The 26,822-nt window shown below is 40.7% G+C and overlaps 1 protein-coding gene across 1 annotated transcript; it reads left to right on the top strand.

Annotated features, from left to right (window-relative positions):
* The first annotated feature begins 8,837 nt into the window (after positions 1-8,837).
* On the top strand, positions 8,838-15,232 carry KCTD12 (potassium channel tetramerization domain containing 12). Its single transcript, XM_025364241.1, has one exon. It carries the CDS (start codon positions 9,246-9,248, stop codon positions 10,221-10,223), a length of 978 nt encoding a protein of 325 aa, XP_025220026.1. The 5' UTR covers positions 8,838-9,245; the 3' UTR covers positions 10,224-15,232.
* Positions 15,233-26,822: the final 11,590 nt, after the last annotated feature.

Genomic DNA, 26,822 nt, shown 5'->3' with positions numbered 1-26,822 from the left:
AACTGCATAACTTTACATTTATACTTACTACATCCTCTCTTTTATGCTTCTCTTTTTCTTGCTGAAACCTATGTGGATAATTTTGAATGTTAATTCCATATTTGTTTGGTTAGTTAGCCCACTAAGCTCTGCATAACTACACATTTTATTAGCACAATTCCCACATATTAATTTATTGATAACAATTCAATAGAAAAAAGCTAAACAGAATCTTGCTCCTAACCCGTTCTCTTCTGTTATGCATTGTTTCATTCATCAATAATCTTTGAGTATGTCTGTTTTTATCAGCATGTCTCCATCTAACTGATATTATTGTCAAGCCCACATTTCTCTGTCTTGTCCAAAAAGATCATGAATGAGCTGTCAGACAGCTTGCCAAAATATACTTTTGTCTACAGTATTATCACAATGCTGAGATATTAGCAATGCTGAGGAAAGTGTTTTGTTTGACCCGACTTACTTGAGATCAGCTGTGTATAGTGTCTTTCCTGTTTCTCTAGAAACCCGTGACTCACGCAGGAAGGTAACTTCCCTCCCTATGATCTTCACCTGTGGCATGTCCCTGCTATTTTACTAGTCACTTTGATATTATACAGGGTCTTGTGGGCCAAGGACATGTGGAACCATCCATAACTTCTGGCAAGATCAGGCACACAGCAGGTGCTCTATAAATATTTGAAGGGATGTTGAATGCAATGTAAAGGGGAGATAAACTTCTCTTGCACCGTTGATACTTCTTCCAGTAAAATCTGTTGCAACCATGCAAAACTTCCGTTTCCTTTACAGTGTGCACATGTGTTCTTCCTGTTGTGGAGCCACTGTTGCCTGGAAGCTGGGGGAAACGCCATAGCTGTTGTTTGGGACGGTGCTCTTGCCCTCTTTAGGCTCAGTTCCTCAACATTTCATGGCTTAAGTCCCTGGGTTTGGAACAGAGAAGAAGTCATTGTCTTTGGATTTTAAGGACACCTGGAGCTTTTAAGGCCCTCTTTAGAACACTTCTGCTCACCCCTACCTAGGCTTTTCCTCCTAGATGTTGCCAATAGCTGAACTTTTAGTTATGGAGATAAAACTATGCCAACTATACCTTGAGTTGCAAAGTCTAGGTTGACAAATAAGCCCTGGAATTGAGGGTTCCCAGCTGTCTAGATTTTAATTAAATTTTCCAACCAGAGAGTAAATTTGTGTTAGAAGTGACTGACTCCTGGGAAGAAATGGGGAACTGCTGAGGAAATGCCATTTACCCTGTCCATTTTAGTTACTATTAAAGAGACATCATCTAAGAGAGAGTAATAAACGAATTGAAGAATGAAGTAAGCAAACTCGAATTATAGAGGTTCAGTGGCATCGGGGAATGGAAGGGTGGGAGCAGAAACCTACATGCATGATGTCATGATGTATCCATTATGTGTCAGACATTGTGGAAGGAAATGCTTTGTATCGTCTCATTTAATCTCACAAGAGTCCCATGAGGTAGGTATTTTTGCTCCATTTTAAGATAAATATCTGAAGATTAGAATATTTAAATAACTATGACCAACATGTTTGATTTTAAATAAAACCAGGAGAAGGATATAGGTTCGTCAAACTCCAAAGTGTATGATTTTCCCATCTATATTTTACTGTAGGAAAATAAACGTATTTTTTAGAAGTAAATTAACAAAGTAATGTAAATTTAAAGTTTGGCATATTTTGAGGCAATTTTCTTACTGTGAAATACTATGCATATTTCTTTAGTAACTGGAAAGCAAATTGGGGAAAGATATTTTTCCCCCCTTAATTATATCAAATAAATGATCTTACAATTACATAAGAAGTCAACCATTACAGTCTAGCCAGTGGCTTGGCTTCTTGTCCAAACCTCACAATAAAATATGCAGACTTTCTGGAACCACATATTAAAATATCTGCAGTTGAATCAGCCCTTCCTTCTAAGTAACCTAAACTCAATGCTATTCAGCATATTAGAGAACTCTAGGGATGAGATCTTTAAAACATAGTGTCAAAAGGTGAATACCTGAGGATAATCACCTTAGTTTCACTGATGAAAACCGGCTTTGTCCTAATTTATTTTCAGACATGTGGGTCTGTCCTGCAGTGAGATGCCCTGTTTTAGAGCCCTAGAAAAAGATATCAACTACAACTTTGACATAAGTATAAAATAATAGTGTGATATTCTTGTGTAAATTGACGTTGAAGAAAATTTCCAAACAAATGTACCAAAAATGATGAGTGATTCCAGCATCCCTCAAAGAAGTATATAGTCTTCACAGTGACTATTTTGAATGACAACTTCATTTGGGTGTTAAATGGGGTGGATATGACTGCTGAAGAGTTCAAAGAGCATGGAATGTGAAGTCAGGAAGCATCCGCGTGCATCCCAGCACCGCATCCCAGCCACCTGAGAGGTGTAAGTCAGCTAACCTTTTTGAGTTTCTTTCTTCATTTGTAACACAGGTTGGGTAACACCTCACAAAATTGTGATAATTAAGTGAACCTGACAATATGAGAACACTCAAAACAGCAAAAACTCTAGAATGTGATAACTTATGTGTAGTTCATCTCTAAATTTAATATCATGATTGGAAACTAAGACTTTCAAATTCTTATGAAACAGCAGTGATGTTAATAATTAGTCTTAGTCAGAAATTCCAGAATCACTCAAGTGATGAGGGCCAGCTATATTTGTGTTCAGTTTGATATGCAAAGCTACAAGTAGAATGCACGTGTTCAATTTTATGAAGCCCCAGAAGACCAGTGGATACTGCTTGCTTTGGGAAACTGGAACCTAGATCTCAGCAGTTTCCATGGATTCACTTTATCCTTGTCAAGAGTTAATGAGATCAGAATAAAACCAAATGAACATGGTAGGAACTTGGTGCTTTGCAAACCATAATGATATTTGAGAGAGCCAGAAATAAAATCTTGTTTATTTTGTGTACAGGACTGAATTAGGGAAAGATTAGAACAATAGTGTGTCAGTTCTATCCAGGGGCTCAAATAGAGATTCTAATTTGGGTAGGAGTACACATGGATATAAGGAAGGGTACAATAGACCTGGGAGCCTACTTGAGGGTGGAGGTTGGGAGGAAGGTGAGGATCCAAAAACTACCTATCAGGTGCTATGCTTATTACTTGGGTGATGAAATAATTTGTACACTAAATCCTGCGACATGCAATTTACCTGTGTAACAAACCTGCAGATATACCCATAGACCTAAAATAGGTTGGAAAGAAGAAAGAAGGCAGAAAGAAGAAATAAGGGCCAAGGAATTGACTCTTTCTTAACCCTAGTTCTTTCAAAGTGGCTACTTTGAGTTTCTGGTTACCAGTACTACAGAACATAAGCACGTAGACTTTAGAGTAGCATTTCTGTCCCCAGCAGAGATAGAGAGCAGTGCTATCTTGGTCAAGTTACTTTACTTCTCTTTGCCTTGGGTTTCTCGTCTGTAAAGGGGGAAAATAATATAACTTACTTCTTAACACATGTAAAGCACTCCTAGAGGAAAGGGGATTTAAAATGCAATGTTTAAAAGCACAGATTCTAAGGCTACACTGCCTGGATTCAAATCCCAGCTCCAGCACCTATTTACTGTATGATCTTGGGAAAATTAGTTCACTGTGCCTCAGTTTCTCATCTAAAACTTGGGTCTATTACCCAACCTCATAAAATTATTGTTAGGATTAAATGAGTTCATACATGTATAGTTCTATAAATATGGCTGGCTCATAGTAAGTACTCTATACATGCTTGTTACATTATTTGTTTCCTGGATAAGCTCCGAACACCATTTTAAAGGTATAGAAATGAAAATTTCAACATTGTTAACTTTTGTTTCTTTGTTTGGCTCTATAAATCATAAAAATCATACTCTAGAGATAATCATACAATGTTGGGATATTCTTTACCATCAAGATCTGGTTTTGTTTGTTTGTTTGTTTTGAGATGGAGTCTTGTTCTGTTGCCTAGGCTGGCGTGCAGTGGTGTGACCGTGGCTCACTGCAACCTCTGCTTCTCAGGTTCAAGCGATTCTCCTGCCTCAGCCTCCTGAGTAACTGGAATTTAGACCTAGTATTTTGGCACTGTCCCTTATATAACATTGTGTTCTTTTTTCTTCAGGTTAAATATTGTCACATCTTTTACCAAATCTTTATTAAGATCATTTTGCCTCCTGATTTACTTAATGTTACTCAATTAATCTCTGTATTCAATTATTTTTTCCTTCTGAATGCAAAAAGTCAATGACTTTTAAAACCTGCATAGAGAAAAGATTCACACATATTAGGAGGGTGACAAATAGAATAAACATTTATTTGGGTCAATTTCTGATTCTGCTTCTCTTCCCCTTTCCCCTATAGTGTTCATTTTAATGTTTCTGCCATTCATTTGTTCATTCAGTATTTATTGGGAAGACTTGTCAAGCACCATGGTTAAGTGGTGGAAAATAATGATTCTGACGCTTGAATGGTGTTTTACAATGTACAGATCATTTTCACATATATTAAATTCATTCAATTCTCAAAGGCACTCACTTCATTTTGCCACAGTTCTTCCTCCCCTTTAACTTTATATTTCTCTTCATGTTCCTCATTTCTTTCCTTAAATCTTTGGTATGCAGAATACAGTAGTCTCCTTTTATACAAAGGGTATACATTCCAAGACCCCCAGTGGGTGACTGAAACCGCAGGTAGTACTGAACCTGATTGCTGTCCATTGGAACATGTTTCTCTTCATGTCTTCAATCCACAAGTTTAATGCCTTTTCCATTTTAACTACACACTTATGCACTCTGGGCCATACGTTTTGTGTTTTGAGTGTGACAGCAAAACTAGCACAAATTTTTCCTTCATAATTTCACAGAAAATTTCACAATGTCTACATTCTTATCATAGATCTTAGCAACCTTGGGATATGATTTCTTTCTTATGAAGTCGAGAACTTTCACCTTTTCACTTAAAGGAAGCATTTTATGGCTTCTCTTTGGCATATCTGAATTACCAGCATCACTACTCTTGTACTTTTTATTTTGTACTATTTATCTTGTACCGTTTATTAAGTAAACTGAGTGTTACCTGAACACAAGAACTGTGATAGGGTGATATTAAGACAGCTGATCTGATAGCTGAGATGGCTACTAAGTGACTCATGGGTTGGGAGTGTAGAAGTGTGGATATTCATGTCCAGGCCAAGACGAAACAGGACAGTGGGAGATTTCATCACACTACTCTGAATGGTATACAATTTTGAATTTATGAATTAATTATTTCTGGAATTTCCATGTAATATTTTCAAACCACAGCTGACCATAGGTAACTGAAACCATGGTAATGGAAACTTCGGATAAGAAGGATTACTGTGGGGAGTGGGAGGGGACGCTGGTTCGAAGAGAAGGCAGTAGGTGGGGGAGAAGATGCAAATGAGATGAGGATGTAGGTCCAGAGATGTTTCCAGTATCCTCTACTTTAGGATCAAAGGACAGGTTACTTGCAGGGACACTGTATCTTATTCAGGAAAATACAAAGAGTTACTTGAAAAGGAGCAATGACCATCAATGAGCAATGACTATCGTTAGAAACTGGGTTGAGACTAAACACAGGACTAGTGGGTTTCCAAATCCTCCCCAACCCCTTGCAATTAAGCATATTTAACATACTGGAGATGCTAAAAAGTCATGACTCCCTTCTCATAAACACCCAGGCCCTCAAGTCCCAGCATCAGAGTTCCCCAGTGGTATTTCCTTTTGAATGACCAACCAATTACAGGCAAGAAACAGAACACACAAAATTAACTAGAAAAACATTCCTTGTATTTCAAATCACCTGTTTCATTCATTATTATATCTCTCATGCACTACCTGGCTTCTATAAGGAACTACCAATGGCTTTTCTGCAGTAGACTAGCTGGTGGTGGATGACTACCTTATGTCAAGATGTAGAGAATGATGATAGTAGGCTGCAGGTAGTGCATAAGCACACAGTCTCACTCACATTTGAGTCTGTACTGATCACCTCAAGGGTACTTTGGAGATTCACAGGATACAAGTAGATGACACAATACATAAACTTTTAATGTGAGCTCACTCATAACCCAGGTCCCTTTAACTTGTTTGACCCTGTGCCTGGAATGCTCTTCCTCCAAAATTTCCCATGGCTGTCTCTTTCTTATTATTCAGTGCAAATGCCACTTTCACAGAGATGCCTTCCCCAGGCACTCTATATAAAGTAGTATTCCACACTCAGTCCCTCTATAACATCGTATAATTTTATTTTCTTTGTGGCATTCATCACCACCTGAAATAGGTTTACTTATCTTTATACTGTGTTTATTTGTCTCCCTCTCAAGACTATAAGCTCGTAGAGGGCAGTGATTATTTTGTAACATGCAGCCTGGAATATAGTAGTAGGCCCTGAATAAATAGGGGTTGAATGCTTGGGTGAGCAACAGATATTTATCAAATGCCTGTAATATGCCAGCTCTGTTCTAGGCAGTGGGGGTGTAGCAATGAACCAAAAAGACAAAAACTGCTGAATTCTTGGAGTTTATATTCTAATGTAGGAAAACAGTCAACAAATAAGGCAGAAGGGTAAGCTGCAGTGAGCCTGTGCTGCATTAAGAAGTGGAATCAAGGAAAGGTCTTGCTGGGCAGACCTGAAGGAGATGAGAAGGGAGGGACCCCAACAAGGTGAGGAAGAAAAGACGGGAGGGAGGAGAAATGAGACTTTTGCAAGGATGTGCAAAGGCCCTGAGAAAACAAGAAAGGGGCTATGTGGCTAAAGCCAGCCGGCTCCTAGGGGCAGGGCAGGAGATGGGTCAGAGAGGGGCTAGTGGGACAACTCCAAACATGTAGAGTCTTGTAAGCCACTGAGAGGACTTTGGATTTTGCTCTCTCTGAGACAGGAAGCCACTGGCGAGCTCTGAGTAGAGGACATACCTGCCTTGGATTATAAGCAGGGTCCCTGTTTTTGTTCTGGTGATAAAAAGACTGTAGGAGCAGAAGTAGAAGCAGTTAGGAGACCAGTGCAATAATCCAGGCAAGAGATGATGGTGACTTGCTCCAGGGTGATGATAGGGAGATGGTGAAATACGTTAATAGTCTAGGAAGATTTTTAACACAGAGCTGGCAGGATTTGCTGATGCAACGAGCAATGGTAATTGTAAAAAAATATGTACAGAATTGATACAAAGAAGGCTTTTCTTGGATTTGTAGAAAAGAGACTGGTTTTGTCAGGTCTGTGACACTAATATAACACCTAGTAGCACAACCACCTAGAAATCCTGCACTGGGACTTGGAAGTTTTGTATCATCTATTATTTATCCCAAAGAACAGAAAAAAAAAAAAAAAAAAAGGGTGGTGAAATACATTCAGTATCAAAATCTGTACTTGCAATTAAGAGAACTGGTTTGGGGGTTGATCTCATTTCAGCACACTGACTTGAGCGCGATAATTGTTCAGCAGACATAAACATTTCAAAATGAAAATGACATCTGTGAGGAGACTGAAGCTCTTTGGGTAGTTACATAGAAGGATACACATTATCAAGAACAAAGATCTTGCCTGATTTATCGTGATGTGCGGTCTATACTTCAAACTGATGTGATAACTGCGCAGACCCCTGACCCTTTGCTTATTGGACTACACTGAAAGCGCTTTGGAGATTATTCGCCTTTGCATTCCTCACTCCCTGGTGCCCTGCAAATAATAGCAGGTACACAAGAAACATTCACTGGCCTAATCATTTCTTGACACCCTCCTCTGCACTCGTCTCTTTTTGCAGCATTCAGGAACTCTTGTTTTTATACTCAAATCAGTGATCAGATAATCACTCATAAATGTGACATTTCAGAACGTGCTGGAAGCAGTGCAGACCGTGTGTAGGGAGCCATCCAGAGGCCTCACCCACCTGGGAAACCAGGGAAAGCTTCCAGAGCCGGGAGGCAATTCTGTGGGCTGCAGTCCCAGGGGATAAATGCAAACGTGCAGGCAGCAGGAGTTGAGAGATGGGATCCAGACAAGGGCCTTCAGATATGTAAATATCCCTCTCTGAGACTGACGGAAACTTGGAGAGGGCCGAAGAGTGACCAAGGCATGCGGGAGAGAGGGGGCGCCTGTACTTTTGGGAGGATAAACACGCAGGGGCCAAAAGTGGCTTTAAAAATTACGTTAGATCTGCAACTGTCATGAGTTTAAGGGCGCGATTTAACGAAGGCTGAATGGGACCCGGAGACCGAACGTTCCGGAGTCTTACCCCTTCACTTCAGTCTGGCCTCGAAGGCCCTGCGGGAAGAGGGCATTGCAGTTAAGAGCAGATTTGGAGCTTGATCTCATTTTGTCTCTGCAGCCAGAAAATAAACTATCGTAAAGCATCCTACTGCGGGACACTAAGGTTTGCTTTTGTTTCTAGGTGGTTTTTTTTTTTTTTTCCTTCTTCCAGGCTGGCTGCAAGGCAACTTGAACAAAATCTGGCTGCGCTCGGACTGGGGCGGCCCTTTCGTCTCTCCAGGTTTTTCGCGTCTCTCTACTTTCAGTGACACGACAACCGACGATGGCAGGCTGCAGCTGCACTGCTGGAAGCGGCCAGTTCCGCAAGCGGGAGGGCTGGAGGCTGCCCCGCATTTCCACTCCCGGGGCGGGAGGCTCCAGAAAGTTCACGTCCTCCTTCCAGAGTCCCTGGGTGCGGGCTGGGGCGAGAGGGGAGGGGGCGCAGTGATTGTCCCTCCAAGGAGCTGTCTTCCGAAGCCGCCAAGTCTCAGGCGGGTCCTCTTTGGAAGAGGGAGAAAGTTGGGCGGGACCACAGGGCGGGGCTGGTGGGTGGGGGACGGGTGGCAGTCCGGGCGCCCCCAGCGATCGCGAGCCGGGGTGGAGCCAGCAGCCCCGCGTGGCGTCCGCGTTTAAGATGCAAATCGAGTCCCCGCGCCCCCCTCCACCCGCCGGGTAAGCTAGGCTCCGCCGCCGCCCACGCCTCCTGCGCGCCACGGCACCAGAGCCGGCGGCTCTACTTAAGCAGCGCGCGGGCCACGACCCAGCACTCGCCTGGAGCGCGCGGGCAAGGCGGGCGGAGCGCACTGGAACTCACGGGGGCGCACAGCGGCGCGCTCGCACTGCTCGGCTCAGCGCGGCTTTCGGAGGTGGCGGCGGGGCGCAGGGCTGAGCGAGCGTCCGGGCTTCGGGGCTCCGGGGAAGGCGGCTGCAGTTCTTGAGTGCAGCGCGGCTCCCCGCCACTGTCCCGGCCCAGCCACCTCTCTGTCATGGCTCTGGCGGACAGCACACGTGGATTACCCAACGGGGGCGGCGGCGGCGGCGGCAGCGGCTCCTCGTCGTCCTCCGCGGAGCCGCCGCTCTTTCCCGACATCGTGGAGCTGAACGTGGGGGGCCAGGTGTACGTGACCCGGCGCTGCACGGTGGTGTCGGTGCCCGACTCGCTGCTCTGGCGCATGTTCACGCAGCAGCAGCCGCAGGAGCTGGCCCGGGACAGCAAAGGCCGCTTCTTTCTGGACCGGGACGGCTTCCTCTTCCGCTACATCCTGGATTACCTGCGGGACTTGCAGCTTGTGCTTCCCGACTACTTCCCCGAGCGCAGCCGGCTGCAGCGCGAGGCCGAGTACTTCGAGCTGCCAGAGCTCGTGCGCCGCCTCGGGGCGCCCCAGCAGCCCGGCCCGGGGCCGCCGCCCTCGCGGCGCGGGGTGCACAAGGAGGGCTCGCTGGGAGACGAGCTGCTGCCGCTCGGCTACGCGGAGCCTGAACAGCAGGAGGGCGCCTCTGCCGGGGCGCCCTCGCCCACGCTGGAGCTTGCTAGCCGCAGTCCATCTGGGGGCGCGGCGGGCCCGCTGCTCACGCCGTCCCAGTCGCTGGACGGCAGCCGGCGCTCGGGCTACATCACCATCGGCTACCGCGGCTCCTACACCATCGGGCGGGACGCGCAGGCGGACGCCAAGTTCCGGCGAGTGGCGCGCATCACCGTGTGCGGCAAGACGTCGCTGGCCAAGGAGGTTTTTGGGGACACCCTGAACGAAAGCCGGGACCCGGACCGTCCCCCGGAGCGCTACACCTCGCGCTATTACCTCAAGTTCAACTTCCTGGAGCAGGCCTTCGACAAGCTGTCCGAGTCGGGCTTCCACATGGTGGCGTGCAGCTCCACGGGCACCTGCGCCTTTGCCAGCAGCACCGACCAGAGCGAGGACAAGATCTGGACCAGCTACACCGAGTACGTCTTCTGCAGGGAGTGAGCTCCCCAGACCCCGTCGCCACTCCAGCGCCCACTCCTTTTCCTGCCCGAGAGATGATTACAGAGCCTCTTGTCCTCGCTCTGTCCCCCAGCTGCCCCTCTCCCAATCTCCCCCTCCAGTATTAGCTGGCTGAGACCTGTCCGCCCACCTTCCCTCCACTTCAGAACCTGCAGTCGCAGATCCTCTCGGCTGCTTCATCTTCTTTGGACCTCCTGAACCTAGAGAACCCAGAGGAACCCCCACCCCACCCCCACCTACCACTCCATGCTTCCTCTACTCCCTGCCTCAAACCACCCCTCCCCCAGATGGTACTTCAATCTGGATCTATTGGGGCAGTGTGGCCACAGAGTCACCAAGTACCTGGGAATGATTGAATTGTTCAGAACTTGATTGGAGCATGTCCAATGTGTGGAAGATTTCCTTGAAATCTTCTCAAGCTCTTATGACTCACTGGGGGTTGAAGAGATCAGGATTGTTTCCACTGTCTGGGGTTAGTGTTTTACAAGGTCATTACACAGTCTTTTTGACCTCTTTTGAAGGTAGAATTTTAGAAGGCTGGATGGAAGATTCTGAGCCTGGAATTAGGACCCCATGGAGGCAGTCCAGTAACTAAACGAATAAAGTTTTGAAAAGTTACACGTGAAGTAGAAGAATCTAGTGCTGGGACAGTAAAGGATCTTTTCTCGTACAGAATAAAAAGGTCTCAGCCTGTGGCTTAAACTTATAGAAAGTGATCCTCCTGCCTGCAGAGGCACCCTTTTCAGCTGCTGCTCGCCAGAAGCCCTTGATGCCAGTGGTTGACATGGCAGCAGTTACTGGCAAGAGGGAGAAGGGACACTGCCGCCTAAGACTGCAAGGCTGCTCAGGTCTCCAAGCGCCGTAGGAGGTCACCTGGCAGTGACTGTAGGGAGCTGGGTCATAGTGCACGTCGTGGGTATTAGGAAAGCCTGTATTCTTGCAATGAATGGCAGTAGGACCTTCCTTTAGCTGTAAGACTTGGTGGGCGGGGTGGGGTGGGGAGGGAGGAAAGGGTAGGAAGGGTGGGAAGGGAGAAGCCGACATACTCGTTTATGATTTGAAAGTTGGAAATTTGTACCATCTGTTTTGAGTACATGCACATTTTAAAAATACCATATAGTAAATGCAAACATACCAAGCATTTTATAAAGATTAATAACAGACCTACTCTTAACTGGCAGTTTGTTGAACTTACTGTTTTGAGTTCTAAACTTAGAGTTATTAATGCTTATATATAATCTAACCAAAGAGTTACCCAGTAGGGTTTTAGTTTTTGAACTTTTATTTTCTTGTTGATTATAAATCCTGATTTTAAAATCTGTTGAGCAAAAGAAGTTTCATTTTGGTTACTTAGACCTAAGATCACTTATTAAAAATCCTTATTTTCTCCAAGCCCAGCAAATGTTGACTTCTGGGCAAACCTGAAAACCTGAAAATACCACTTTCATGCAGTTTGTTTGAAGCTAAGCGAAATCTTTTCAAATGACAGAGCTGCAGAGAACTCAGCACCAAGGGCTGCCTATCTGTAGATAGCTGTAAAATGGAATATTTTTAAATGAAGGCAAGTAAGTACTTAAAAGTGAGCTGAGCAATAAAATGGTCTAATAATAGGTAAATGCAACAGAAACAGAAGGAGACCTGGTTGCCTTATGCCTTTACTCTTACATGGAATAAATTCCCAATGCATATCCTATGTACACCATAAGTGAAGGGAAATAAACCTCGTCATGCTCCATGCTGTGAGGTGTCCTTTGAATATTCTGTGATGATGGAGAAGCCTATTTTGTTTTGTTTTCAGCATCTTTCTCTGATGTACGTTTTTAAGGATTTTGTAAGAGCTGTTTTCAGTGTTTAAATTAGTGCTATTTTTCCTTGTTTTTAAAAATGAATCTCGTACTGTATCTTACTATGTCCATACAGATGTTACAAATTGGAACAGTTTTATTCTTAGACTCATGTGATCCAAGCTGTATATACCATATATAAACATTTTACATGAATCATTTAGTTTTTTAATTCATTTACTAATGCTATAAAATTTCCTATATTACCCCAGTAATTTGCATCAGCTGGTGTATATATAAAGCAACATGTTTTGATGAGTTTCTTACATCCTTATCTATGGGGAAATTGGGTTAGGAAAAAATACATAATTGTAAAACTGAGTTTGCTCTATACTTTTTTTCTTGAGTATTAGTTGTATTTACTAATCATATGTTGATTAACTGTCTACTTAAAATCAAGGTACCTGTATTTTTAATCCACTAATTTTTTTTTTAGTTGGGAAATAAGAGTTGAAGTATTTTATTAGACTAACATTTTTTGAAAAGTAAAATTGACTTTATATACAAAGCCTGTAATTTTGGGCAAAATGGAAACGCTTCTAGGAAGGTGTGCTTGCTTGTGTGTTGAGTTTGGTCTCAGACTAAATAATGCATCAGAATTTATCTGTTTGAAGCCTGAAATAATTTAGGACTCTTATTCACTGACCAAAATTCAGTGTTACAGAGATTTCTCTACCCTGCATGGTATTTTGTTAGATTGTTCAACAGGAAGCACATGATTGAGAACATCTTGGGACAGATCAAAACCACTGACAGATGGCAAGACTCGGCGATTCTGATTTCCCTTCTCCAATCTGCTCAACTCCAAGAGTCTTGAGAAACTGCTAAAATTTTGCCTCTGTCACTCAAGTCTTACAAATGTTATCTTGTAAACCTCTGAGTTGAACTATTCCACTGTCTTGTACATAGGCATCTTATTCACTCCACCCTGTCACACCCAGCACCCCCTACATTATTTGAAAGACTGGGAATTTAATGGTTAGGGACAGTAAATCTACTTCTTTTTCCAGGGACCACTGTCCCCTCTAAAGTTAAAGTCAATAAAAGAAAACTGTCTATTTTTAGCCTAAAGTAAGGGCTGTGAAGAAAATTCATTTTACATTGGGTGGATAGTATAATACAAGTAAAATAACTTGACATGAACCTTTTAGATCGCTTCCCCTCCATGGGCTTTGGGCCACAGAATGAACCTTTGAGGCCTGTCAAGTGGATTGTAATCACCTGTAAGCTGTAATGGTGGAGGTATTGTGGGTTCATTTGAGTTAGCCTTCCAAAGATACCATTCAAATAACCTGGGAGAATGTCATAAATTATTGAGATAATTATCACTGCATGAATCTGATTCAGAAGCATGCATTTACATATGTTGCCCTAATTACCATTTGATGACCATAAATACAAGTGAATGACATTAGACTTTTAGTAGCAAACTTAATTTTTAAAAAGGAGTAGACAATAGTGGTTAAAAAAAAAAAAAGGTACCAGGTTCTGTGTGTTTGCACCAAGTAATTGAAATGTTTTTTGTTTAAATGTGGACCATGAACAGTATTCATTCTAGTTTTTCAAATGATATGCTGTAGAAAATATTCCTTGAAGATGTGAGATTTAAAATTTTTTCCCTTTCAATGTTGTTTGTATTGTATTTCTTATTTGGATTTTTTGATTGATAGCACAGTGATAAGTTATAATACTAGACAAAATTGTCTTCTCTTTCAAACCAGAGCCATATATATGTCTGTATATATGGGACCTGCTGCTTCTCTGAGGAAATGCATAATCTGTTAATACTCAGACAAAATGAGCAATTGGCAGTGCTCATAATATATTCCAATTTTTATTGGAATTTTCGATGGAATGTTATTTCAATAAAGCCATGTAAGGTGAAACTTTGATAACTTCTTACTCTTCAAGTTAGGGTAAATTCTGATCCAATATTCAAATCATTTGTGTACTCCCACATGCAAAATGCTAAATTACGATGCAGACATTAAGAAAAGTATTGACTGGAGGGGTTGAATTCATTGAGAGTTTTTTTTGTAGTCTAAATCACAAATACTTTACTCAATTTAGTTTTTAAAATAGTAAACTGAATATTTTTGTTGTAAGCCTATCAGAATCAATCCTTTGTTTGGAATTTTTTTCCTGTTTTTCCTTACTATAAATCATTTAAAAACTGAATTAATTTTCTTAGATGGCCTGAGTCCGTCTCTTGAGAAATAAGTAAAATACTCTTCTTTTCAGTATCTGTAGCACCTGAAATAGGTCTTTGTGTAGCCAGAAACAAGTTATGTTGAAGTTAGCTTTTCTTTGTTATAGTTTTGGACAATAAAAATCTAAAAGTATTAACACTTGATTTTCTACTGGGGCCCTTGAAACTTGGATGGAAGAAATTCAACCAGAATATCTACATTATAGTATAATCATGTATGGTAGGAAGATGGACTAGTTAATCAAGATTTGTTGTCACTTACATTTTTAGTGATTTTTTTCCAAACCAATTTTTTTAAAATTCTAAATGTGTTTTGAGGTATGTGTACATTAATTGTAATGTAAACTATTATACAACTGTTTTTGTGACTTTATAGGCAGGTAAATTTTGCTGTTACTATTGAATACAAATGACAATTCATTTATGACCACTCAAACAGCGTTAGTAACCATTTAGTGACAAAGGATTAAAACATCATCGTGGATGTTAATTTTGAAGATGTAAATTATATGTTGTTTAAATTTTTCCAGGCATCTGAAAACCTTATCTGCTAGACAATGTAAGATTCACACAGAGTTATCTGGGATTCTGAAATTTTAAGTAGTACATATCATTAAACCATTTTCTCTAAATGTAAGAAGAGAAGAAAAAATTGTTATTATCAGATTTTTCTAATGACACAGAAATGTAAGAAAAAAATCCCTTTATATTGAAAAAAGATGCAGTTGAAGTCTTTTCAGACGTGCCCAACTTTGAGAATTTCTTCAACCATCTAATGCTGTGAAGGTTTTTGTTCTCCCTGTTCACAACCAGTTGTATAACAGAAATACTAGCTACTGTTTTCCTTCCTGTGTGTGAAATAATGAATCATTGATTATGTGACTTGTTATGTATTCAATTAAACACTAAAGAATAAAACATTCACTCCTTTAATTATTCCTCTTGGCTCCTTGGCATGGAATGGCTTGAACACTGGTCTAATTTCATTTATGGGGTTCTCTAAATACTGGCAACACTTCCCAAATTGTTGTGGAACTACTGGTGAGCATTATGCCATCAGAACTCTTCACCAAAGAACCGACCAGCAGGAACAAGCACAAACAGCTTCTTTCCCCAGAGTTTATTGTCAAGAATGCCCAGGCGGTCTGGTACTTAATGTGGAAGAAATGTTTTTCGCAAACACTTTCTTTGACTTCTTTGCAGCATATGCCAATTGCTGTGTATAGGAATAAGGAAATAGAAGCTTTGAGATGTGCTTTAATTAAAAGTACAGTTCATGAGAAGGTTCTAAAAAATCTTGGGAAAGAGAAGCTGCATTTTTGACGTGGGGACACTTTACTGCATAATCTCTAGTGATTGATGTTCCTCCTCTCTAAAGAAGGCACAGTGCTGCTAAGATTGAGAAATCACAGAAACTCAAGTCATCTGGGTTATGGCACCGGAAGCCATGAGTCGGGCGGGTAGAGTGAGCCAGGCTTCACCCTTCCTCTTTCCTTTTGCCTGTACTTCCTCTGGATAGCTTTTGTTTTAAAAGTGTTTGTGTGTGCATAGACACATTATTTTTTGAAAATTCAGTACAGATTAACCCTCCTCCAGTAACCCCTAGTTTTTCCTAGAGGCCAACTTTTTTCTTTTCCATAGAAATCACACCCATTCTGTGTCTTGCTTTCTGTTAACCACATATCCTGGAGCTATTGCAATGCATGAACATGTAGCAGTGATCTACCTCATTTTGTCTGATAGCTACTCGATATTCTGCATGATACGCCATTGTCTAGATGTGCTGTCGTTTATTTTGCCCATCCTTTATTGATAGGCATTTAAATTTCCAGGTATTTTTTCCTACTCCAAAGAGTGCTGTACTGAATGCCTTTTTACATATATGCAAATATATTTGAGTCCAGCTTTTTTTGTATGAAGTGATGCCAAGAAAGAAATGACCAGCAGGCACTTTTTCCTTCTTGAGGAACTATGGAAAGAGTGGGATTCACTGGAAGCTCTTTAGGAATCGGTGGGGGTGGTATGAAATCACTCTAGAGTCATTAGGTATGTAAGTGTGAAGTTTTATGGAGCTTTTATATCGGAAACAAGGCCCTTTCCCTTTGTTTTCTACTTCCTTTCAAATTTTATTTTATATTTTTTAAATGAATTATGACCAATACTTTGGTTTTTGGTATACAGTGTATCTAGAGAAGCCATATTATATCCCATACTTCTTAAGGAGGCACCTCAGGGGGATTTGGAAAAGGATGGGAAGCTATAGAAGAAATATGGGGTGCCTTCTGGAATCTCAGTTTTACTAATTAAGATATGTACCTATGGGTAGGGGAATTAGTCCTTCCACTGGTAAGTGATTTATACAAATCTGTTTCATTTTATGGAAAGATTGAGAAATTTTCATGAATTTAAGAGAGAAAACCCTACATGTTAAACACACTCTGAACTTGTAAAATCCTAGGAATGAGTTCACCTTCTTCTGCCATTAGGAACTTGGTGATGGTGGTAGTGGTGGAGTTGAGAACTTCTGTTGGCATACACTGGGCTTGATTTTTGAGGGACAGTTTAGGGAAAATGTCAGCCTCCTAAGTTCTCTGCTTTACTATGCTCAGGTAAGAAGTTTCAATGTCCCTTTGGGACCCAAAGGCACCTTCTTTACACTCACAGATCTCCTAAGAGTAGCAGATGGGGCGAAGTAGAAAAGAGGTCATCAAGGCTGTTTTAGGCCATTAACTCTTAACTTGTCTGCTGCAACTTTCCCCCTTGTATAGCAGCCATTGAGGATTCATTTCATTCATTCAAAATCTCTTAGTACTTACTGCGTGCCACACTGTGCCAATCTGTTAGGGAAACAGGGATGACTAAGACACAGAAGTGCTGAGGATTAGTAAGAGAGCCAAATAAAGATAGAATAACTTGGTATTCAGAGCTAAGATAGTCTGAGCAACTGAGGGAGTCAGAAAGGGGGATACCTAAGTCATATCTTAGGCTTGCTAGAGGAGGAGAAACCAGAGCAAAGGCTTAAAAGTGAAGAAGAGAAAGAGGAGAGGCCTGCTAAGCCCAGGTCAGCTTAGTGAGGAATGATCAGGAGACAGCAAGAACTAGAAGCAGCTCAGTGTTGCTGAAACCTCATGGCAAAAACAAAAAGCCCTCTATGCCCACCAAAAAAAAAAAAAAAACAAACAAAAAAAAAACAAAAACAACAACAACAACAACAACCAAACCAAACCAAAACCAACCAGCCAAAAAAAGCATGGTCAGAGAAGCAGTAAGAGCCAGATCAGGATGAGCCTCACATAACCCATTATGAGATTTGAACTTTGGTTCTCAAGGTTTGCTGAAGAATTTTAAGCAAGGTTTAAGGTAGTCAGAGAATTCAATTCTGCAGAGACCGTCTGGGGGCTCTGCGAGGGATGGGTTTGATAGGCATGGCCAGGAGTCAGAAACCAGGAAGGAGGCTGTTTATGGGAGTCCAGATGAGAGGACCACATGAAGCCATGTGCAGATCTCCTGGCTGCAATGGGGGTGGTGGGGAATGGGTCAGGTTTTGTTCATCTTTCTTCTCCCTTCAAACCTGTCAGGTTATGCATGAGTGAGATTTGCAGTAATATTGGACACACCATGTTTGAATGAGAAACTCTGTTGCTCTGTTAATCCCTAGGTCTCATCATCAAGAGACACAGAGTCTTTAGAGAGACCCCATCAATTATTTAGTAGGCACTGTGTTGAGCACCTATTATTATGCATACAAAGTCCCCAAATGCAAAGTCATCCTTTCAGCTTCAACAACCATTAATTGAGCCTCTAATATATTTGAGACACAGCCTTCTCCTTTACCATCACCAACAGAGAGCAAAATGGTCAACTGGCCAAGTACTTAGAGAAGTTAAAGTATTTCTATAACTACCAGACACGACAAAAAACTTAGCATCCTTGGGCTTTACACACATTTCATGGTTGAAATTTTATGAACACTGTCTTTCCCTCACAATTCTGTTAAATACACTTAACAACTACTAAGAATGATCTCCGCTTCACCCTCCCTCCTTTTTTTCAGAGTGAAAAAGATGAAGCATAGGAATGATAGATTCTAAAATTAATTATTTCGAATTGTCTTTTGTTAGAGTAACTGACAACATTTCCCCAGTTATTTATCATTTCTTTTTTTATTATACTTTATGTTCTTAATAATTCATTATCCTTCTCCATTCTGCTTTCTAGGTGGATGAGGGAAGAGTAGAATCCAAAGTTAGAGCAAGCTCTCACTTCTGTATGTAGAAAGAAAAGGGCGGTGGAAATATCTTCTTGCTCTGTCTTTTCTTTTTGAAAAGCATTGAATAAAAAATCACAGTTTTTAAGCAAAAGGAATGCAAGAGAAATGAAGAGTTTAGGCTCATTGATGACTTGGGTTGCTTGCTTCTATTATACAGAGCAGCCCTAATTCTGTTATATAGTGAGCTCACCCTTGACATCTATTTGCCCATTTATAGAACAGAAAAAGCATTTATTTCTCTATTTTGCCCCAAGGCTCAACATAGTACATAACATGTAATAGAGCATCAATAAAGGTTTGTTGAATAAATTAATGAATGCTTATGTTAGTTCATTTTGTTTTCACATACAGGGAGAAAAAGAACTAACTTGAAATTTGCCAATCTTTGCTTTTTTTTTTTTTTTTTTTGAGACAGAGTTTTGCTCTTATTGCCCAGGGGTGTGGAGTGCAGTGGGGCAATCTTGGCTCATTGCAACCTCTGCCTCCCGGGTTCAAGCGGTTCTCTTGCCTCAGTCTCCCGACTAGCTGGGATTACAGGCATGCGCCACCATGCCTGGCTAATTTTGTTTTTTTAGTAGAGATAGGGTTTTTCCATATTAGTCAGGCTGGTCTCAAACTCCTGACCTCAGGTGATCTGCTCACCTCAGCCTCCCAAAGTGCTGGGATTACAGGCGTGAGCCACCACACCCGGCCTCAATCTTTGCTGTTTTTTTTTTTTTTTGAGAGGGAGTCTCGCTCTGTAGCCCAGGCTGGAGTGTAGTGGCCGGATCTCAGCTCACTGCAAGCTCCGCCTCCCGGGTTTATGCCATTCTCCTGCCTCAGCCTCCTGAGTAGCTGGGACTACAGGCGCCCGCCACCTCGCCCACTTAGTTTTTTGTATTTTTTAGTAGAGATGGGGTTTCACCGGGTTAACCAGGATGGTCTGGATCTCCTGACCTCGTGATCCGCCCATCTCAGCCTCCCAAAGTGCTGGAATTACAGGCTTGAGCCACCACGCCCGGCCAGTCTTTGCTTTTTAAAATAACACTACCAAAGATCAATAATCCCCCTTTATACCTATATATTTGAAAAAATATAACTAGTTTCATAAATATGTAAAAATGATTATCCTTTCATCTGACTTGAAAGTCAGAAAGATTAGGATGAGAACTAATTGATTCAGGTATCTTTTTTTCTGAATCGTTATTACAGGGCAGCTGCTCCAAAGCCCCATGTGAATTTCTGGCTAAAGGAGAAAATGCACAACAATGTTTCCATTTTATGATGAAAGTCAAGCTCACTGACAGCCATATTATGTACTTTCCTCTGGGGCTATTATTTGATACAGATTTTTGAAAATCTTAACTGGAAAGTTTCAAAAGGTGCCTCTAAAAGTTGTAGGAAAGAAATTTGACCTCCCTGAAATGCTGGAGTATACTATTTCAAATGTTCTGTTGGTGAGAGTTGTGGGTTTTAAAAATGACAGTTGCAAGTACTTAAAAAAAAATAAATGATCTGTTCAGTGATGCTCTGACCTTACAATAGTGAATATATTTTTTTCCTGCTCAGAACTCCATGTGTTCAAAGTATAAGTTCTCTTCATGAGCTAATGTCAGAAACGGAGCTGTTAGTTAAAATTTTGCTTACTAGTTTTGGGAATGTTACTTTAAAAACATAAGTACAGCAAAAACCAAAAACCAAGAGTGAAACTTTATTGTCTTGTTGTTGTATTTCTCCTCTGTAACATATACATAGTCTCCTTCCCGCAGTATCTAAGAAGAACTCTGAAAAAAGTTTCATGTTATTATCATTTAGTTTAATTCTAGGTTTGAGTCAATTTGGGGATAAATAGGCAAATAAATATTTTTGTGTTAGCTCTAACAGTTGAAAAGAGCTTTTGGGGTCTTGAATTCTTTGACATTCATCTTTAACTTCATTTTACTTTGTGGATCCAGACACAGTTGGTAAATCTACCAGCAACTTCCCAGTTAAAAGGATGATATTAGTGGCTATGAACTGAATGTGTGTATTCCCTCCAAATTCATATGTTAAAGTCCTAACTCCCAATGTTACTGTATTTGGAGGTAGGTCTTTTATGGAAATAATTGAGGTGAAATGCCATCATAAGGGTGGATTCCTCATCCAATAGAACTAGTATCGTTACAAGAAGAGGAAGAAAAACCAGAGTTCACTCTCTCCTGCTTACAAAAAAAAAAAAAGAGTTCATGTGAGCACAGAGAGCTGGTGGCCACTGACAAGTCAAGAGAAGAGGTCTCAGAATGAAACACACTCTGCCGGCACCTTGATCTTGTCTCCCCAGTTTCCAGAACTGTGAGAAATAAATTTCTGTTGTGTAAGCTACACAGTCTATGGCATTTTGTTATGGCAGCTGGAGCAGACACATGTATTAGCTTTCGTTTAGTTATAGGAAACTAATCAGAAATGGTCTTTAGCCAAGAAAGAGTAGACAGAGGGAGTCACCTTATCTTGAAAAAAGGTTGAAGTTAATTTAAAATTGCCACAGGCTTTGGAGAGAAACTGTGTGGAGCTCACTGCTTTAATTGTGACATGGCATTACCTTACAGGGACATTTTAAAACGAGGGCTCGGAGTTGCATGGGGGTTACTGTTGTTGTATGGGATTCTGTGAAGGAAGTTGATACTGGAGACATTTAGTAGCTGTCATCACCATCCAATTCGTTCCTTGTCTTTCATAAAATAAGAATGTCTGAAGTTCTCATACAAAAAATGATATAAAAATGTTTTCCCCAATTCCAAAGTTTGCAGTTTTATGAGAGTTAAACAAAGAGGCTATTGGCTTATTAATTTTGAACTTAAAAGGAATTTTTGGTAGCTTATTACTGAAGATATGTTCCAAAGAAGTTTCTGTAGTCCTTATGGGCTGTGGACAGCTAAAATAGAGTTTATTAATAAGGCTAAGACTATGGGAAGCTAAAATTAACCTTATTAGTACAATTTTATGGAACTTCTGTCTTAGTAGTTAATATTTTGTATCTATTAAACCAAAAAATGGTTTAGTCTAAAAGCTAACAGCTTTAAAAATGATTAGTATGCTTTTGTTTTAATATCATTTAGCCAATTTATATAGTATGTTTTTAAACAAAATGAGATATTTGTTAAAATAAATTTTCCAATTTTGCAGATACAAAAACATCCCAGTCTAGTCAACAACCTTATATTCTCTCCATGTACTCTTTGAGACAACCAGAAGCCTCTTTGCACAGAAGTTGCTTTGTCTGTTGAAAAAGAAATAGAGGAAGAATGGGGTTACTCAGGCATTGAGTAGGGGGAATGTATGAAGCATAACTATGAAATGACAACATGCTCTTTTTATTTTTTTGTATTTCATTTCATTGTAAATTGAAAAGTTGTATATATTTATCTTCTACGAGATATTTTACAATATATATGTTGTAAAATGGCTGAATTGAGCTATTTAACGTGCATTACCTTTTTTATGCTGGGAACTGTTAAAATCTACGCTCTTACCATTTTTTTCTTTTTAATTTCTTGTCCACAGCATGAATACTCCCTTAGAGTATTCATGTATTTTAAAGAATACGACACATTATTATTAACTGTAGTCACCATGTCGTACAATAGGTCTCTTGAACTTAACTGAAATTTTGTCTCTTTTGACAAACGTCTCCTCCCCACCAAGCCCTCCCTGTCCCCCACTGCTCCAGGCCCTGGGAACCACCATTCTACTCTCTACTTCCGCTAGTTCAGCCTTTTCAGGTTCCACAAATAAATGACATCATGTGGCATTTGCCTTTCTGTGCCTGGATTATCTCACTAAACATAATGTCCTCCAGATTCATCCATGTTGTTGCAAATAACAGAATTTACTTCTCTTTTATGGCTAAATGGTATTGCATTGTGTATATACACCACATTTTCTTTATCCACTCATCTGTTGATGAACACTTAGGGTAATTCCCAGTCTTGGCTATTGAGAATACAGCTGCAATAAACACGGGAGTGCAGATATATCTTTGGGATACTGACTTCATTTCCTGTGGATATATACCCAAGGAGTGAGATTGCTGGGTCATATGGTAGTTCTATTTTTAATTTTCTGAGAAACCTCCATACTGTTTTCCATAATGGTTATATTCGTTTACATTCCCACCAACAGCGTGCAAAGGTTTCCTCTTCCCCACACTTTTGCCAATACTTATCTCTTGTCTTTTTCCTAATAGGCATCCTAATGTGTGAGGTGATATCTCATTGTGGTTTTGATTTGCATTTCCCTAATGATTAGAGATGCTGAGCATGTTCTAATATACCCATTGGCCATTTTTATGTCTTCTTTTGGGAAATGTCTATGTCTATTTTGGTCTTTTACCCATTTTAAAATCAGATTATTTGGTTTCTTGCTATTGTGTTGAGTTCCTTATATATTTTGTGTATTAACCCCTTATCAGATGTGTAGCTTGTGAATGTTTTCTTCCACTCTGTAGGTTGTCTCTTCAGTCTGGTGGTTGTTTCCTTTACTGTGCAGAAGCTGTTTATTTTGATGTAATTCCATTTGTCTATTTTTGCTTAAGTTTCCTGTGTGTTGAGGTCTTATCGAAAAAATCTTTGTCCATACCCATGACACAAAGTGTTTTCCTTATGCTTCTAGAAGTTTTACAGTTTCAGGTCTTACATTTGTCTTTAATCCATTTTGAGTTGCTTTTTGTATATGATGTGAGATAAGGACCTAATCCCATTTTTCTGCATGTGAGTATCTGGTTTCCCCAACACATTTATTGAAAAGACTATTCTTTCTTCAAAGGTACTTGGTACCTTTGTCAAAAATCAGTTGGCTGTGAATGTGTGGATGTATTTCTGGACTTTCTATTCTATTCTTAATGGTGAGCATTTTTCATATGTTTATTTGCCACCTGTATATCTTCCTTCATAAAATGTCTATTCATACTATTTGTAAATGCCATTCTTCAAAACAATCCTTTTGGGAGACTACCTTTATTTCAATAAGAGCTACAGGAAATCAATTTAAAATAATGCTTAGCAGATTATTAGTCAATAGAAGGGAGAGGCTATCTGTTAAAAAATGTTGATGTTGGGGAAGATATAAAAGTTCTGGAGATGTGTGGTGATGATAGTTGCACAACAATACGAATGTACATGATGCTATGAAACTGTACACTTAATACTGGTAGGAATGGCAAATTTTATGGTATGTATATTTTACCACAATAAAAAACAATATGGACTTAATGACGATAGCATGAAAATGTAGAACATTACAAAGAGAATAAAAATTCTTGCGTAAACTTGCCAAAAAAATGTTAACATTGAAATCACCTCCAGATATAATGAGGAACTATGGAAAGTCATTCCTTTAGTCGTGCTATGCCAGTAACATAATGCCCCAACATATTAGCAATTCTTTATTTGGAAAAGTTATGAATCACACAATAAAATCAGTCTACTAACTTTTGGTAACCTTTTAATTTCTGAAAATTTGAGATGATCTGTATCAGTATGTGCTTACATTTGTACCATGTGATTTTCTATTTTTGGTGCTTTGTCCTTCTCCATTAGCTCAAATAATTAAGAGTTGGTGCTCAAATTGAATTGAAATGAATTTCCACCTAATTTGGAATTTCAAAGGGCTTTGCCAGAACATTATAATTCCCATCCCACAAGTCAGAGGAAGAAATGAAAGAATTAACATTTAGAGTCAGGAACCAAGTTTGCATTTCTAATGTTAAGAAAGGGTCTAGTATTAGCCAGGCATGGTGGCTCACAACTGTGATCCCAGCTACTCGGGAGGCTGAGGCATGAAAATCACTTGAACCCATGAGGCAGAGGTTGCAGTGAGCTGAGATCATACCACTGCACTCTAGTGTGGGTGACGGAGTGAGACTCTGTCTTTAAACACTGTCAGTGTTACATAAATTAATTTAATCTTTAGAGGGTTTAAAGCATAAGAACAGTCTTTATGGACTGCAAAGGTATACAATGGAAAAATCACAGTTGTGATTTTAGGAGATTTCAGAATAAATAGATTCCACATGACTTGAAGCTATACATGTGATAAATTCTGCAGAATCCCCCAAGGTTCATCCGCACCAGCCTGCAAGCATGAGATTTTGTCTCAGCTGTTTTGGTGCCGGCTTCCTGTGGGAAGTTGACTCCAAGGTGGAGGTTGCCAACTCAGGGGGAGGAAGATGGTCCAGAGTAATCAATTGTAAACTTGGGTAAAAATTTAAGCTGGGAAGAATATGTAGCAGGTGGCTGAGAAGACAACCCCTTTGAAGTAGTTTGGGAGACTAGCCATAGAGATAGAGCAGTGCTTCTCAAGTGGTTAGGGTTGGAAACTTCTTCCCCATCCCCAGGGAATATTTGGCAATGTCTGGAGTCATAACTTGGGAGAAGGGTGCTTCTGGCATCTAGTGAGCAGAGACCAGGATGCTGCTAAACATCATATTAATGAATAGGACAGCCTCCACAATTATTTGGCCCTAAAGGGTGACAGTTCTGAAGTGATGAAGCCCTATGATAGAAAGGAGAATGTATAGGTGAGCAAAGAAATAGCCATTGTAAGGGATTTGGCCCAAATGTGGACCAAGGTGTTGAATGTTACTGCACTGCACCAAAAAAAAGGCCATATAACTTACCATATTTGAGATGGATTTAAGTGAAGGAGGGGAATGGCAGGTGGGTGGGCAGACTCTTCAGGGGTATTTTTGTAATCTTGGTCAGTGTCCCACTGGGGATAGCCAGGGAAGCTAGACCTGGAATAGAGTTGAACAGAAAGTCTTGACAGGCATTGTGTTAAGTCTGGAGACGAGCAAGACAATACCATAGCTTCAGGCAGCAAAATAAAGCAGAAGAGACCTTAGATAGATGAAATAGGGTAGGCCTGGGTAGGTGAACTTGAAAGAAAGTCTGAACAGTCATGGGAGGTAAAATGTAACAAAAGTTAGCAGGTAGGTTCTCTGGTTCTCAAAGCTGAGCACATATGAGAGTAACTTTGAGAATTAAAAACAAATACTGATGCCTGGGCCCCATCTCAGACCAATGAAATCCAAGTGTTTGGGGGCAGTTTCTAGACTTCAGTATGTTTATAGACATTTCCCAAATGTTTAAAGACATCTCCCAGATGTTTCTAATGTGCAGCTAGGGTTGAGAACTGCTGTCTTAGGAAAATAAAGTCTAGGAGAAGGACACAGGGTGACTTGAACTGTGCACTCTGAAATATGCTGCCATCTAAGATTAGGGACTGCTTGTCCTCTGCCCTGGTGTTTTGCTACCTGTCCTTTACAGGGATGTGTGTGGGCAGAGGCTGGGAAGTGCACATCCTCGGTGGTTTTGCAGATGGCCTTCAAGGCATACCTCCTGATGATAAAGGAAGCAGAAGTAGGCAGGCAGGGGCTCACTTCTTATTAATGATGAATGACTGAACTTTAGATGTAAACTTCCAGGGAGTCCCCAAATTAAAGTGCTGCGGTGCTAGCTTATAATGAAAAATTAAGAATAAATTACATAGACAATTAAGAACAATGTCCTATTTTGCATGTGCATATATGTGTATATATATGTACAGATATTTCAAGGAAAGTGCATCATAATTTTCTTTCTTTTTTTGTTTTGAGATGGAGTCTTACTCTGTCACCAGGCTGGAGTGCAGTGGTGTGATCTCGGCTCACTGCAACCTCTGCCTCCCGGGTTCAATTGATTCTCCTGCCTCAGCCTACCAAGTAGCTGGGACTACAGCATGTGCCACCATGCCAAGCTAATTTTTTTTTTTCATTTTTAGTAGAAACAGGTTTCACCATGTTAGCCAGGATGGTCTCGATCTCTCGACCTTGTGATTTGCCCGCCTTGGCCTCCCAAAGTGCTGGGATTACAGGTGTGAGCCACCACAACCAGCCGGAAAGTGCATACTTTTCTCTACAAGTAGCTGGTAAAGGCAGCCTGTTGCCCAAGGAAGGACAGCAGCTGGGCAGTATAGTGCCCCTGATGGCCTTCTTTTTGGTGGGGCATCTCTTTTCTGCCTTTTCCAGCTCTGAGAAAACCTTCCTTTCTAGTAGAAAGGGAATTTGAGTGAAAGTATTCTTTGTCTGGGACATATTCTAAGGGACTGAGTAAGTGACTGGTGGTGAGAATCTGTTCTGATTTCATTTGTCTCTGGCAGGGCCTAGTGGCAATTTAATATTCTTTATTATTATTTTACATGCAACTTCCTTCCTAGCTTATGATTCCTGTCAGGACTGTGTATTATTATCCATTAGTCATTTCTCT

The sequence above is a fragment of the Theropithecus gelada genome, chromosome 17, assembly GCF_003255815.1.
Source record: "Theropithecus gelada isolate Dixy chromosome 17, Tgel_1.0, whole genome shotgun sequence".
Classification (NCBI taxonomy): Eukaryota; Metazoa; Chordata; class Mammalia; order Primates; family Cercopithecidae; genus Theropithecus; species Theropithecus gelada.
This window is presented reverse-complemented; position numbering and strand designations above follow the sequence as displayed.

Bases quoted from the DNA above. Each gene is read 5' to 3' on its own strand.
- KCTD12 (XM_025364241.1), top strand. From the start codon at position 9,246: ATGGCTCTGGCGGACAGCACACGTGGATTACCCAACGGGGGCGGCGGC.